The 15,694-nt window shown below is 41.4% G+C and overlaps 1 protein-coding gene across 1 annotated transcript in view; it reads left to right on the top strand.

Annotated features, from left to right (window-relative positions):
- Window positions 1-15,694, top strand: part of ANKH (ANKH inorganic pyrophosphate transport regulator) — a 563,142-nt gene that overhangs the window by 403,091 nt on the left and 144,357 nt on the right. Inside the window, exon 5 of the mRNA XM_069219767.1 lies at window positions 15,395-15,565. Within this exon, the coding sequence (XP_069075868.1) occupies window positions 15,395-15,565 (171 nt within the window). The remainder of the gene's footprint in view (window positions 1-15,394; window positions 15,566-15,694) is intronic.

Here is a 15,694-nt window from a genome sequence, read left to right as displayed (position 1 = left end):
CATGGTTGATACATGGTAAAAAAAAAAAAAAAAAAGAGCAGGGCTTATTTAAAAAAAGAAAAGGAAAAATGAAAGGGGCGGGTGATAGAGGTGGGTTGCCTGGGGAGAGCAGAAGAGGAGGAGGGGTGCTCTTATTCAAATGGTTGGTTTGTGGGGGTCTAGTCCTTTTAGGGGAAACAATTTTTTCTTTGGTTAGTCAATTTGCTTAATCCAGGAGTTGATGCAGGGGCCCTTCAAGGGGGGAGGGCTGCTTATACATCTTACAGACTACAGTCTGGAAGCCTCATCTGGTTGGGTGGGTGGTGGGTGGGAGGTAGGGTTTCCTTTTGTGGGTGGGGAGGTGATTGGTGGGGTGGGTTGGGGTTGGGTAGGTTTTGCATGGGAGATGCACAGAAATATGTATTTGAAGGCACAGGAGATTATTAGGTGTATGATGAAACAAGATGTAAGTTTGGGTGTATTTGTTACAGTTTTCAATGGGGGACCGTAATGTTTTACGGGTAGCCACCTTAAATATATGTGGGCTAAATGATTCTAGGAAAAGACGTCTTGCCACTCAGGAGCTTAGAACATTAAGGGCAGATATAATTTGTTTGCAAGAAACGCATGTTACCCCGGCTAAAAAGTATTTGTTGGATTTTCCTGGTTTCCAATTAGTCGCATACACCACCCAAGATACGAACACTAGAGGGGTTGCAGTACTTACACGGCGAGATCTTCTTAAGGTGGTCAAGAAAAAGGTTGATAACATGGGCCGATGGGTGATAATAGAGTGTGTTATGGGACAATCGAATTTTACTGTGTGTTCTATCTATGGCTCTAATGTTGATGATCCGGCTGGTATTAATATGTTGAATACTGAACTTGCGCTCTGGGCCTTACCGCTTATTGTATGTGGGGTTTTTAATATACATACTGAGACTAATATCCCCTTACAGAATCAGGGTTCATACGTCGGACGAAAGCCGAAGGTGTTTCGCGCCTTACAAATGTTGCTGCAGACTCATGGTCTTGTGGATGCATGGCAGCATTGTATGCCTATGGATCCTGGTTACACTTTCTTTTCATACCCCCACCGAAAGTCTGTCCGGTTAGACTACTTTTTTCTGTCTTCATCGTTATGCGAAGGAATTCTGGTGGAAAAATTCCCTAGGGTTATATCTGACCATAATCCCTTGGTAGTACAACTCTCGGACTTGTGTAAGGAGCGACATCTGAGACCCTGGTCTTTTGACCGGGGCTTGCTGCTTGACTCAGTTTATGTGTCACGGATGAAAGTATGGCTAACTGAGTTTTGGGTTTTTAACAGGGGTACGGCTCCACCGGGGGTGTTATGGGATGCTTTAAAGGCTGCTATCCGCGGGGAAACTCTGAGCTACGCCCTTAGGCGGGAGAAACAACGGCATCTAGCTATATCTGCGGCCCAGACCGAATTGGCTTCTTTGGAGAGTCAGATAGTGGTGCTTGCAAGGAATAATGCTCCAATACAAGATACTTTGGATAAGATGACGGTCATGAAGGCCAAGATCATTCAGTTGTATTTAGACCAAGACATCATTAAAGCCCAGATTCGTACGCAGGAATGTTATGAGTTTAATGAGAGGGTGGGCAAGGTGCTTGCATATAAGACTAGACAAAAGGCGGCTCGGAGTGCCATTTTGGCAATTAAAGATAGGCTGGGGCAGATTGTGTATGGAGATACGTTAGTATTACAGGTGTTTAAAGAATATTATTCCACATTGTACCAGCAGGAAAATCTTTTCTCGGATGAGAGAGACGAAAAGATTGCTCAGTATTTGAGTGATATGTCGTGCCCAAAGTTATCGCAGGAGGAGGGCTATCAGTTGACTGCCCCCATTGAGTTGGATGAGATTATCTCGGCTCTAACTGCTATATCTAATGGGAAAGCCACTGGCCCTGATATGATCCCAATAGAATTCTTTAAAACTTTTTTCGAGGAATTGAAGGATGATATCATGGCACTCTTTACGTCAGTACAGGCTGGAGAGCGGGCGCCGGGCTCATGGCTGGAGGCTAACATTGTTATATTTTTAAAAAAAGAGAAGAACTCACTTTTACCAGGCTCCTACCGACTTATCTCATTGATAAACGCGGATGCCAAATGGTATGCCAAATTCCTTGCGGTTAGGCTTAGTCGAGTTATTGGTGGGCTTGTTTCCCCTTGGCAACATGGGTTTATTCCCGGGCGGGGGACCGCCGATCATGTTAGCTGTGTTATCACCATGTTAGATGCATCTCAGGCTATGGCGGCCCCTATGGCATTAATATTATTAGATGCCGAAAAGGCTTTTGATCGGGTCAATTGGAAATACTTATGGACAGTGCTCAGTAAAGTTAATATAGGGGCTGGTTTTATTAAGGCTATACAAGGTTTATATCAGAAGCCCCTTGCTCGAATTCAATTAGCCGGGGCAATTTCAGAACCCTTCTATATTACAAGAGGAACTAGGCAGGGCTGCCCCTGCTCCCCTTTATTGTTTGCACTCTATATAGACCCCTTGATTCAGAAGTTATTGCAAAGTACATTGATTTTGCCTATGGTAATGGCGGAGGGCAGGTTTAAAATTTTGGCATATGCTGATGACATAGCCGTCACTACTCCTGAACCAGGGAAGGCGATCGAACAAATAGAGAAACTAGCTGCGGAGTTTGGGCAAATCTCAGGCTATGCATTAAATAGGAGTAAATGCCAAATATTGGGCAATGAGTTGGCCATTATTGAAGACAACAGGAGGGCCAATCAAGTGACCTATCTAGGTGTCAGATTGTCGGTTAATTTGGACTTGATAGTAGAGAGCAATCTTGCTCCTGTCTTAGCTAAAACCAGGAAAGAGTTGCATCATATGAACAATCTGCATTTAACAATCATTGGTAGATGCAATCTTATTAAAATGTTTTTTTTACCTAGGGTCCTATATTTTTTCCGCACTATCCCGCTGGAATTTAACAAAGAATGGTTTAAGCATATGGAGAGTTTAGCGACTAGTTTTATCTGGTCTTTTAAAAAAGTACGGCGGGCATATAAGTATTTAGTGCTACCCAGAGAGAGGGGGGGGTGGGCGGCCCCTCATTTTCTTTTTTATTACTGGGTATCTGCACTGCAATATATCCAACCATTAATTAATCGACAGGCTGATAATCGAGATTTTGGCGAAATGTGTCCTACTATATATAATATGATTTGGGGAAGTCATGCCAATGCAGCTTTCTTGAGAACAGTGGAGCCTAGTTACTTTAAAAAAGTTAAGTTCAAGTCTGTCTGGGCTGCATTTAAGGTCTGGATCAATGTTAAAAAAAAAATTGGAATTGGCCAGATCAATTTTTACACCCCAATTTTGAATTTGTCGGTACTTCCTGACATTTTTAAGGATGAATACTGTACCAGGTGGGCACAGCTTGGTGTTCGGTGTATTGGTGATTTCTATGGGAATACCCACCTTAAATCTTTTGAAGAACTGACAAGTGAATTTTCATTAAACACCAAGGATTTTTTTAATTATTTGCAAATTAGACATTTTTGGGGGGTACATTTTAGATCAGCTTCTGGCCAGGTGGGGGATAGAATCCCAGTTATGGAGGTTCTTCATAACTCCACTAGATGGCGGGTTTGCTCGCTTTATCCGCTCTTCTTGAACTTAATGCCAGATTACTTGAGTAAACAGGCGGAGAGCTGGGCTCGGAATATTGGAGCTTCTGAAGTGGCAGTACGTACTTCTTTAGATATGGCACTGCGTTTTATATTATCTGCTGGGCCACAAGCCCAACATTATAAGACTATTTTTCACTTATATTATACTCCCGCTAAGCTATTTAATTGGGGCAGCTCAAGGGGGGTGGTGTGTCCCAGATGTAAGAGTGTATCGGCCGACCTGGTACATATGTTTTTTAAGTGCAGCAGGCTACATGAATTTGTTACTGATATGGCTAACTTTTTAACTAGGCTAACCCATCGGGAGGTGGTAATTTCACCGCAATTAGTATTACTTGGAACTGATGGAGTGGTATCCCTAGAATATTCACAGAGGTTTTTGTTTCTAGCCATGTCTGTGGCCCGCTGCTGTATTGCATCTGATTGGTTGGAGTCAACTCCACCAACTTTTAACCATTGGCTGGCTCGGATGTGCTCATTGTTTTATTTAGAGATGGGCTCTTATGCGTGTAAGGGCCGCGGGCGTAGACGGTTGGGTGAAGCTATCTGGGCCCTGTTTGCACAGTGGCCAGGCAATAATTGAATCAGGCTCGTAGGGGATCTATTCATTTATTTAATTATGCTCAATTTTGGCACTTTATTTGTATTCTAATAGTCGTGGACAGGCTATTTCATACGCCCCCTCTCAGTGGTCTTGATGTCTGCTGTAGATTGATGAATTGAATGTATGTAATGATGTGTATTTATTTAATGTATTCATTGTATTTATTCAGCCTTCTTTCTGCTTTGGTATTTGTACACTGTGCATCTTCAATAAACATTTTTTTTTTTTTTTAAAAGAGATAACTATAACTATAGCTGCTGAATTTCTATAGTTTTGTGCTTGTAAATTCAGAACTTAACTATAACGTTCCTGTACCCTTTGGTTCTTTAAGTGAATAGATAGATAGATAGATAGATAGATAGATAGATAGATAGATAGATAGATAGATAGATAGATAGATAGATAGATAGATAGATAGAATAAACAATGTATACTTACCTTGAAAAACTAAAATTTTTGTTGTAGGGGCTTGTGTGGAAAAGGCAGAGTCACAGTAAAGATTTTCATGGTAATGGCATGTGTGGCCGTCATACAACAATATCCTTTTAACAATACACCATTCGGCTAGCAAAGCAGTATCCTGCATCCAGTCTAATATTGCTGAAGAGTTGTGTTTAATGCTAGCTTCAGTGTGGTTTGTCACTGCAGCTTTTTCAGCATCGCTGAGTCGCTGGTGGTATTCGTTTATGGCAGACTTGAAAGTGGCTTGGTCTGTGGTGTCTCGGCTGGTGCATCATCTTCTCTTCAGTAGTTTGCAGCTCTGTTTTATTGTCCTGAGTTCTGGCGTGTACCAGCAGGCTTGTCTGGTGGCTCTGCAGTGTCCTCCCTTGTTTGATTGGGGTGACGTGGTTGGCGAAGTTGGTAATCCAGGTGATGCTGTTCTGGACTGCTTGTTCAAGGTCACAAGTTTGAATCCCAGGAGGGCCAACTCAACCTTTTGAACTTTGGGTGGCAATAAGAAGTACTGTTCACCTGGTTAGTAATCATATCAACTATTGCAAAGGCAGGATAGTTTCTGGTTTGTTGGATAAAAGGTCCATATTATATTGTCTTATTCACACCTGCTACAAACTGAAAAGGTAAAGGGCCAGAAAACCTCAAACTCTTGTAGCAGGTAGTCCATCATCCTGCTAGGGGAGTTTTTGATAGAAGCTGCAGTGCAAAAGGGACCCTTTGTGTCTCTGACTTAACCTTGCTGCACTATGCTTGTGTTCTGTTTGCTGTGTTGATACATCTAAATTAGTGCCTTTGATCTCAGCATCCAGTCTGAACAGCAGCATCTTGGATCTGCCTCCTTCTATTAGGCAGTTACCTCTTGCCCATGTCTGGGTTCAGAAGGAGTCCAAGATGTTCTTTAGGCCTGCTACTATGTGTAAAGTTACTACTTGGTGTAGTATTAAATATTCACATGAGTAAATCTGCACATGTATATTCAGCTTTGTGAATAGTGCCCCTGGTGGGTTGGTAGGAGCCACCATAAAAGTAAAGGCAACAGGCCTAAAAGAAATATCTTTGGGACTTGACATAACTGCTTATTCTAGAACAGTGTTTTTGGTGTAACAATATAAACATGAGTAATGAAGTGAAACATTTTCATGACACAGAAGAAATCCTTTTTCCCCCGCTGTATTGATTACATTTAAATAGCAGTCACAGCCATTTTGGGCTCTGCTTGAAAGATACATTGTCATTTCCCTTAGCTTGAACTTTAATGTTATATACTATAACTGCATTTGTAATATCTTGTAATATTAACTGTGCTTGTGATTTTAATCTATACATTTTGGCCCATATGTGTAAATTGTGAGATTTCCTAAATTGTGATTTCCTAATAGCGAATGCAACTCTGTAGGAATCCCTAATAGGAAATCACAGTCTACAAACATTCTGTTTCGCGATTCCAAAATAGCAGTATCTATGGATTCGCTAGTGGGAATTGCAAAATCTGAATTTCGGACATATGGGCCCTTATGATTATCTAAAATGAAAAAACTTCTGGATTTAGCCAGTTATGATGTGAACTATTCAGTCATAACTCCTTAATGTGCTGTTTTTGATCTCACTTACAACATCACTAGTGGCTCTAAGTTCTGATATGGGATGAGTTACAAAACCATTGAGAAGTCCTACTCAAGAAAGACAACAATGTACCTTGAGGGATAAACATGAGCTGCATGACAGGGCGTGAGATCTCTTTAACACTGATGCAAGAAAGATGGCTGTAGGAATTTTTGCAAGGTTCCATCAATGGCCCAAATTGCATATGTGTTTGGAGATGCCAAAATAGGGTCATTAATTTCCACTGGTAAGACAGCTTTATATTTTCTTCTACTAATTCGGTTCACCAGCATCAGAAAATTGGAGCGTGATCTTCAAGTCCCTTTCCATCTTCATCACAAAATGTGTTTGGAAATGCCACCAAAAGACCATGGTGTAGCTCCAGCCTTCAGAAAAACAAAGGCCATCAGTAAGACGATATACAACTTATATTCTGTAAATTTACTAGCTGCAGTCACCTTATGAAGTGGCCACAGAGCTGTGAGTTTCCATTGAAATAGCATATTATTAGCTTGCAGAACCTCCAGAGAGATATAAATCATATTCCTTGTAGACCTATCGAGGCCACAAAGTGTGCTACAAAGGTGATTTAAATATTTATATTACCACACATTTGAAAATTGTGACTCAGCACACTTCACTAGACACTTCAGTGTTCAAGTAGTGGGGATTTTTGTAAATTACCATCTTTTCTGTGGTATCCGCCCAGAGTTTTGCCTTATTTAGCTGAACCCATTTTTGTTGGCTACAGGACTCTGCACACTTTATCTCTGCTAACCAGTGGTTAGTGGCTCTCTCTTTCAAACATGTTAAAAATGGCACACTCCTGATTGGCACATTTAATTTACTTGTAAGTCCCTTGAGCTACATGTACCCAGGGCTTGTAAGTGTAATACTACAAGTGGGCTGCAGCACTCATTGTTTCATCCACTATAGTGGCAATGTAAAAACTGGCCTACCGGACTGCCACAGTTTTAAACTGCCATTTAGACCTGTCAAAATAACCCTTTTGACAAGCCTTCGCCTTACTTTTTAATGCATGTAAGTCACACCTAAGGCTAACTCCTGCTGATAGCTTATAGAATAAGACACAAATGTGCATGTTATGTCAATTTATGTAAGAAAAAGTTGTCAACCTTACTTACCTTTGCCAATGGCCATGAACTAAGACATAAATGGCACTGCATAGTATCTATTGCCTTAAGCTTGCACGAAGAAAATAAGTACGTGAATTGCTGTGTGTATGGAATAAATAGAGGAAATTTACTGAAGTGTAAAATATGGGATTAGGAAAGAAAATCAGTTTAATTGTTTTAATGCATATTGGAAAAACAGTGAATATCGCCTTCGTCTATTTTTTTTTTAACCGGTTCGACACCATGGACATAATGGTTACGTCCAGGTCTGCGCCTGTTTGGTGCCATGGACGTAACCATTACTTCCATATACCGGCCCTCGGGGGAAGCCCTAGCGTGCCCCCCGATGGGCACTACCCGTCCCCGCAGGTCAGGGCTGGAAGGGGAATTGCTTCCCCTTCCACCCGACCCCCCGCAGTGACGTCTGATGACATCACCACACGAAAGTGTGCTGACCTCATCAGAGGTCACCTCCCATCGTGCTGGAAGCATGCTTACAGCATGATTGTGAAAGAGAAATGCCCAGCATTTCTAGACATGAAAGGAAAGGAAAGTCCTTTCCTTTCCTTTCATGTCTCTGCAAAGGAAATATGATAGAATTAGGCCGATCTGCCCCCGGGGGGGGGGGGCAGAAAACCCCCTAGACACCAGGGATTTTTTTCTTTTATGTTTAGGGAGCGACCCCTTCAGCAAGGGTCGCTCCCTGGGGGGCCAAATTGTTTCTTGGCCATTTCTGCCCCCCCGGGGGCAGATCGACCTAATATAATTAGGCCAATCTTCCCCCTGGGGTGCAGAAACCACTAGACACCAGGGATTGGTGTGTGTGTTTTGTTTGAGGGGGCCGCCCCTTGTGCAAGGGTCGATTCCCATGGGGCACATTACTGTTGGCCACATCTGGGGTGGTGGCTACCAACCAGTATTGGCCTGGTTATGCCCCCACTTCAACTGAAGTGGGTAACAGTCTTTCAGATCTCCCCCGGCACAATAAAACATTTTATCCCATGGAAAGCAAGAAGACATTTGATTATTTTGGGTTTTGGTTTTACATTTGGGCCATGAGAGCTTGGTAACTTTCAAAATTGTCCAACTTGGAATGGTGAGTGCTGCACTTTTTTGACTTTGGGACGCTGCCATGTAGAAACATCCACAAGACCCAAACACATCTGAAAACTAAACATCTGGTTGATTCCAGGGTGGTGTGCTTCACGTGCACCCCGCACCAGTTTCTTACCCACAATGCCCTGCAAACCTCCAACTTAGCTGAAAATCACATATTTTTCCCACATTTTTGTGATGGAACCTTCCGGATTCTGCAGAAATCCACAAAATTCCTACCACCCAGCATTTTCCCATCTATACTGATGAAAATTCTGCTGCACTTGTCACCCTAAAAGATTTTTTTTTCAAACTGCCCTTTTGTGCCCGCTTTGGTTCCCCCTCAATTTCAACATGTTTTTGGCTCTTCCCTGTCACAGGCACTTGGCCCACCTACACAAGTGAGGTATCATTTTTACTGGGAGACTGAGGGGAACGTTGGGTGGTAGGAAATTTGTCTCAGTGCGGTGATCCCACACAGAAATGTGGGAAAAAATAATTTTTTTAGCTAAATTTGAGGTTTGCTGAGGATTATGGGTAAGAAATCATTGGGGGATCCACGCAAGTCACACCTCACTGGACTCCCTCGGGTGTCTAGTTTTCAGAAATGTCAGGGTCTGGTAGGTTTCCCTAGATTGCTGCTGAGCCCAGGACCAAAAACGCAGGTTGCCCCCCCCCCCCCCCCCCAAAAAAAAAACAGGTAGTTTTGTATTTGATAAATTTTATGTGTCCAGATAGTGTTTTGTGGCATTTCCCTTCATGGGCACTAGGCCTACCCACACAAGTGAGGTATCATTTTTATCAGGAGACCTGGGGGAACGCTGGGTGGAAGGAAATTTGTGGCTCCTCTCAGATTCCAGAACTTTCTGTCACCGAAATGTGAGGAGAAAGTGTTTTTTTAGCCAAATTTTGAGTTTTGCAAAGGATTCTGGATAACAGAACCTGGTCAGAGCCCCACAAGTTACCCCATCTTCGATTTCCCTAGGTGTCTGTTTTTCAGAATTGCACAGGTTTGGTAGGTTTCCCTAGGTGCCGGCTGAGCTAGAGGCCAAAATCCACAGGTAGGCTCTTTGCAAAAAACACCTCTGTTTTCTTTGGGAAAATGTGATGTGTCCATGTTGTGTTTTGGGGCATTTCCTGTCACGGGCGCTAGGGCTACCCACACAAGTGAGGTATCATTTTTATCGGGAGACTTGGGGGGACACTGAATGGAAGGAAATTTGTGGCTCCTCTCAGATTCCAGAACTTTCTGTCACCGAAATTTGAGGAGAAAGTGTTTTTTAGTGTTTTTTAGCCATATTTAGAGGTTTACAGAGGATTCTGGGTAACAAAACCTAGTGAGAGCCCCACAAGTCACCCCATCTTGGATTCCCCTAGGTGTATAGTTTTAAAAAATGTGCAGGTTTGCTACGTTTCCCTAGGTGCCGGCTGAGCTAGAGGCCAAAATCTACATCTAGGCACTTTGCAAAAAACATATCAGATTTCAATGTGATGTGTCCGTGTTGCGTTTTCTATCGCGAGCATGAGGCCTACCCACGCAAGTGAGGTACCATTTTTATCGGGAGACTTGGGGAACACAGAATAGCAAAACAAGTGTTATTGCCTCTTGTCTTTCTCTTCATTTTTCCCTTTCAAATGTAAGACAGTGTGTAAAAAAGACGTGTAATTGAGAAATGCCCTGTAATTCACATGCTAGTATGGGCACTCCGGAATTCAGAGATGTGCAAATAACCACTGCTTCTCAACACCTTATCTTGTGCCCATTTTGGAAATACAAAGGTTTTCTTGATATCAATTTTTCACTCTTCATATTTCAGCAAATTAGTTGCTGTTTACACGGTATAGAGTGAAAAGCCATTGCAAGGTGCAGCTCATTTATTGGCACTGGGTACCTAGAGTTCTTGATGAACCTACAAGCCCTATATATCCCTGCAACCAGAAGAGTCCAGCAGACGTAAAGGTATATTGCTTTCAAAAATCTGACATTGCATGAAAAAGTTACAAAGTAAAACGTAGAGAAAAATTGCTGTTTTTTTACCTCAATTTCATTTTTTTTTTTTTCAGTTGTTATTTTCTGTAGGAAAGGCTTGTAGTATCTACACAAATTACCCATTGCTGAATTCAGAATTTTGCCTACCTTTCAGAATTTTTTAGGTTTCTGGGATACAGCATTGGTTTCATACCCATTTCTGTCTGAAAGCACAAAAAACTGTAAAAATGGGGTATGTCCCAGTAAAATGCCAAAATCTTGTAGAAAAAATGGGTTTTCTGATTCAAGTCTGCCTGTTTCTGAAAGCTGGGAAGCTGGTGATTTTAGCACAGCAAACCCTTTGTTGATGCAATTTTCAGGGAATAAAACCACAAGCCTTCTCCTGCAGCCCTTTTTTCCCATTTATTTTTTTAAAAGAACTTTTCACTGTATTTTGGCTAATTTCTTGTTCTCCTTCAGGGGAACCCACAAAGTCTGGGTACCTCTAGAATCCCTAGGATTTGGGGGGGGAAAGGACGTAAATTTGGTGTGGGTAGCTTATGTGGACAAAAAGTTATGAGGGCCTAAGCGCGAAGTGCCCCAAATAGACAAAAAAAGGCTTGGCACCTCAGGGGGAAAAGGCCTGGCAGCGAAGGGGTTAAACGTTATTCTTAGTCTGTGTTTTTGTTATAACTGATATTATTCATTTAGAATAAATTGCCAGCAATAGACATGTTTCAAGAGTGTCCATAATTACTTTCTTCCATCTTTGTACCGGTGCATAAGTCTTTTTGTCGTATGGATCGAAGCAAAATCAGTTACCCATATTTTACGAGCTGCAGAATGGTGAAAATGATTTGTCCCTTTTTTAATATAACAGTGTTTGTGATATGGTCCCTAGTTTGATCATGTTTTTTATACAGTAATGCAAAAGTAACAAAATATACTAGTTGTAGTTTCTAACTCAAATTTGTGGTAATAAATATGACCAATATTAGTTGTTGCCCTGGTGCCCATTACGGAACAAGAAGCATAATAAATATTGGTAATTTTGGTAAATTTTTTAAAAATCACAGTGATTTTCAATAAAGCCAATAAAACAAGACTGTTAGACATGCAATACACTCTCAACATAGTGGTTTCACTTATGAACATTAGCCTGCATCATGTTTATGCGACAAACAAATCACCAGCACTTTCAAAGTACACAAATCAAACACAAAACACTATGTTATTGAAAATAGCAGCTTTCAAAAACTGTGGCATAATGAGAAAGTAAGTGCGGCTATGGCCTAATGCCCAAGACTGGGCGTAAACAACACAAATCCTACAATTAGTGAACAGAACCATTTTTTAACAGTGAGAGATTATGGCCCTGTTACAAAACTAATGTCAAGATGCAAAGCTAATGTCAAGACATCCGATGTTGCCGGGCCAAGTGTAAGTATTATACCAAAGGAAGATCGATGATGTGAACTTTAAGAAGTTTCTTCCACTTGAGTAAAGTTGACATTTCGACACTTTAATGTCAATCAGTGGGTCGTCATCAGGACTGAACGAAATATAAAACTGCCTCTGAGAGCACTAAAAAGTTAAAAGGAACAGTGTGCTGCCACAGCTGGCACATGCTTACCAACAACACACAGACCAAGAAAGACTAAGATAACAATTTGGTTTGCCACGTCTTGAGCATTTTGAGTGTGCAAATTGCAATACATGTGGATACACCCACCAATAAAACCAACACTTTTTCATATGAAAACAATATATTTACATTGGGCTCTTTCCAATAGTGACTCATAATATGTGATAAACAATATTTTGTGCCCCTCCCATCACATATACATAGGTGAAACCTACCAAAAAAACACATCTCGCAGTACTGTAGCAGGGTTAGATGAAAAATACCAAATGCCACTGTCGTACAGCATTAGAGTGAGAAATGGCAAACTGAGGATGACTTGAGAACACAAGTTATTGAATTCATTGTAAGACCCCGGGAGGTAGCCATGTGACAGCAATCTTAAGTTACAGAGAATGCATTCAAATTCAAAAACCTAACTTTACAAGGCTTAGTATAAACTAGTGGAAAACTTAACTTTACAAGGTCTTAACAGTGTACACAAGTGGATCATTATAATCACAATCTAAATGCCTGCTCTGGTAAATGTAGAAGACCAATGTGGACTCTATTTGACTTTTCTTAGGTGTAAGTAGTTAATTCCTGCTAAATCCAAATCAACTTTATTTGGTTATACTAATATATACCTTAAATGTAAAATACAAACAACTATAACAAAGCATGATAAAAACAATACAGATTGATACAAAGTTCACATAGTAAAGATAAAATCAGAGTGCAAACAAAGCACAGTCTCCGAGTGCTGTGCAAATGACCACATCACGTTTAAAAACTCGCCATTGTCTTGTGTGGGAGGTCATACCACAAGGCTGGAGGGGTGGAGTGTGGTATGTTACATCTTGCGGCAAAATGGTGATCCGAGCATAAAACACCTACCATAATAATGCTAAAAATACAGTAATTACAGCACATCGCAACAATGATATAAAAGTGTCTAGTCTTTAAAAATAGCAAGACTTGAATAGATTTAAGACCAAAGCGCCCACAGTGCTTATCACTTTATAGGAGACTGTCCAAACCATTACCTTGCCTTAAGCACCAGCTTCAAAAACAATCTCCTTTGAACCCAGGGATTGTAGAAAGTGCAAAGCTTCTGTGCAGTGACACAGGGATTGCTTAATTAATAAAGGCTTTAAAACGAAGGAACTATAACAGGAATAAAAAGCCCAAAAAATTAAATGTAACTTGCTCTGTGCTGATGGGTAATAGCATGGACAAGGCAAAAGGTTGTGCAAGCAATCATTGCCCTCGGGAAAAGTAACCAATCTATACAATAAGTTAATGTGAAACCTGAGCATAATAAAGTGCTTTTAGTGCTGTGTATCGTGCAACAGAAATGGTTGAATGTTCCTGATTGGCTTGAGCTGCATATAAAAGGCAACAGAAGGAAGTACAGACACCTTTGTCCATCTCCCATCCACCCAATATGTCTAACATGTATCCCTGAGTGTTTTTTGGGCATCGTGGGCAAGGAGCATAAAGGGTCTTCGAGCAAATCCCGCCTGCCCAGAGCCACTGCCATATCCCTGATGCCCCTCAGGCAGAGAATTTCTAGGGACTGAGAAAGAGACAGGCAGTCCTCAATTAGCATTCTATTTAAGGGAAGGGCCTTGTTGACCCACATCCTTCACCATAGCATCATTGGATGTGTCCTTAAAATGTCCTCGAGGTGAATAAGCCCCAGCTCCCTGTGGCTGATCAAAGAACTGGTGAAGGGTGGTAGACTAGGGTCAGTAAGCGACTATACATGCAGATGCCCATAGTGTATTATGCTGTTTATTGCCATTGTTAAGAAAAGGAAGGGATTTCCAATGAGTCATGCCATGACTTTCAGATTTCTACTTATTGGTAGTTTTAATAGTTTTTAGATTTTCTCTGACCATGTGTTGCATAATTATGTATGCCTTCCAAGACAATTTGTGTGGGACCATAGAAGAAATATTGCCATATTTAAGGCTGCACCCTTGCATGCTCAATGTTAGATCCCAGGAATGATATCTGGGCCATTGCACCTTTGTGGTATAATGAATCATGATGGTGGGGTGTTCTATGTGGGTTCAGGTGGGCCAGACCGGTAGGCTCAGTGTGTGGACAGGCCGGTGGAGTGGGCCAAATGTGATATAGCTCAGCCCAGGAGGTGAGTTGGACAGCTGCCAAGTTGTCTGCCATTTCCTGTTAGTAGCGGAATAGTAGCATGAGCTGTCTGTAAGTGCTAGAACGGGCTGCTGAAGCTGCTATCCATTTTATTTTTAACTACAGTAGGTCACCCAAACTATGTAGCTATCTATAGTTTAAAAATGTGCTGAATCGCGCTGTTACGCTTTGCAACTTTGTACACCTTTATCATATTTTTTATACCGTTATATTTATTATACCGTTGTCCGCTTATAGCTTTTAATGTGATGACTTTCTTAAAATGTTGTAGCACTTTGTGACTGTCAAGCACATTATCTATTCTAGAAATCATTTCAAGTACAAAGTGAGTGAAAACAAAGAACAGTGTTATGTTAAGACCTTAAATAATATGGCTGCAAAATATAGAGTCTTCTTCTCTAATGAACTCCCTTTGCCTTTGTACTATTAAACACCTTTAGTAGAAGCTTTAGCACAGGGTTCTCCACTGAGTAGCTCGGGAGCTGAAGCCGATGGTAGCTCGCCAGTTACCCTAGAGTACCTCTCCTATGTGCAGCCCTACCTAGTAAACAAAACACTTTCGTTTGGTTGAATTATGTATGTTTCCAAAACTGAAAAGGATGTGATTTAAAAGTGAAATCTGGACATTTTCAAAATTGATAAGTTGATGTTTGGAGAAAAAATATATTTAAGGTTGGTAGTTAAATGGTCATTCATGCTGCGTTGGGGAGTCTTATTGCTGATGTTTTTCCCAGTTGCCAGGGGGCTTGCATGTATAACTGCTAAGCCATGTAGAGGCATTCAAAAATAAAATTGATAAAGCTTTTTCTTTATATTAAAGCATGTGGCCTCTTGCACTAAGGTGGTCACTGCTAGCAATCCTGCATGCAATGGCCACGTGTAGAATCTTGTCTGAAGTGGTAAGTTGTATAACACTGGTAATATAGTTAGTACTCAGGATGATTTAAATGTATATCTTATTAGGAAAAAAAGGTTGGAGAGCCCGGCTTTAATTGCGCTTGAGTATAAATTTGCTGCAGATTGGCGAGACTGCTTCACCTCATTTCTTTCTCACTTTGCTTTCCAGGTGGTGTTTGTGGCCATCCTGCTTCACAGTCACCTCGAATGCGTGGAGCCTCTTCTTATCCCTATCCTGTCCTTGTATATGGGGGCGCTCGTGCGGTGCACCACCTTATGTCTAGGCTACTACAAGAACATTCATGACATCATCCCTGACCACAGCGGGCCTGAAATGGGGGTAGGTCCTTTTCCGATGCATGGGGTGAGATAACTAAAAGACTTTCACTGAAACCCTGCAAATAGGAAGACATTAAATTAATGTCCTGGCAGTGTTTTAGGGCGCTGCTGTGGCAAAGATCCACCCAGC

This window comes from Pleurodeles waltl, chromosome 2_2, assembly GCF_031143425.1.
Source record: "Pleurodeles waltl isolate 20211129_DDA chromosome 2_2, aPleWal1.hap1.20221129, whole genome shotgun sequence".
Classification (NCBI taxonomy): Eukaryota; Metazoa; Chordata; class Amphibia; order Caudata; family Salamandridae; genus Pleurodeles; species Pleurodeles waltl.
This window is presented reverse-complemented; position numbering and strand designations above follow the sequence as displayed.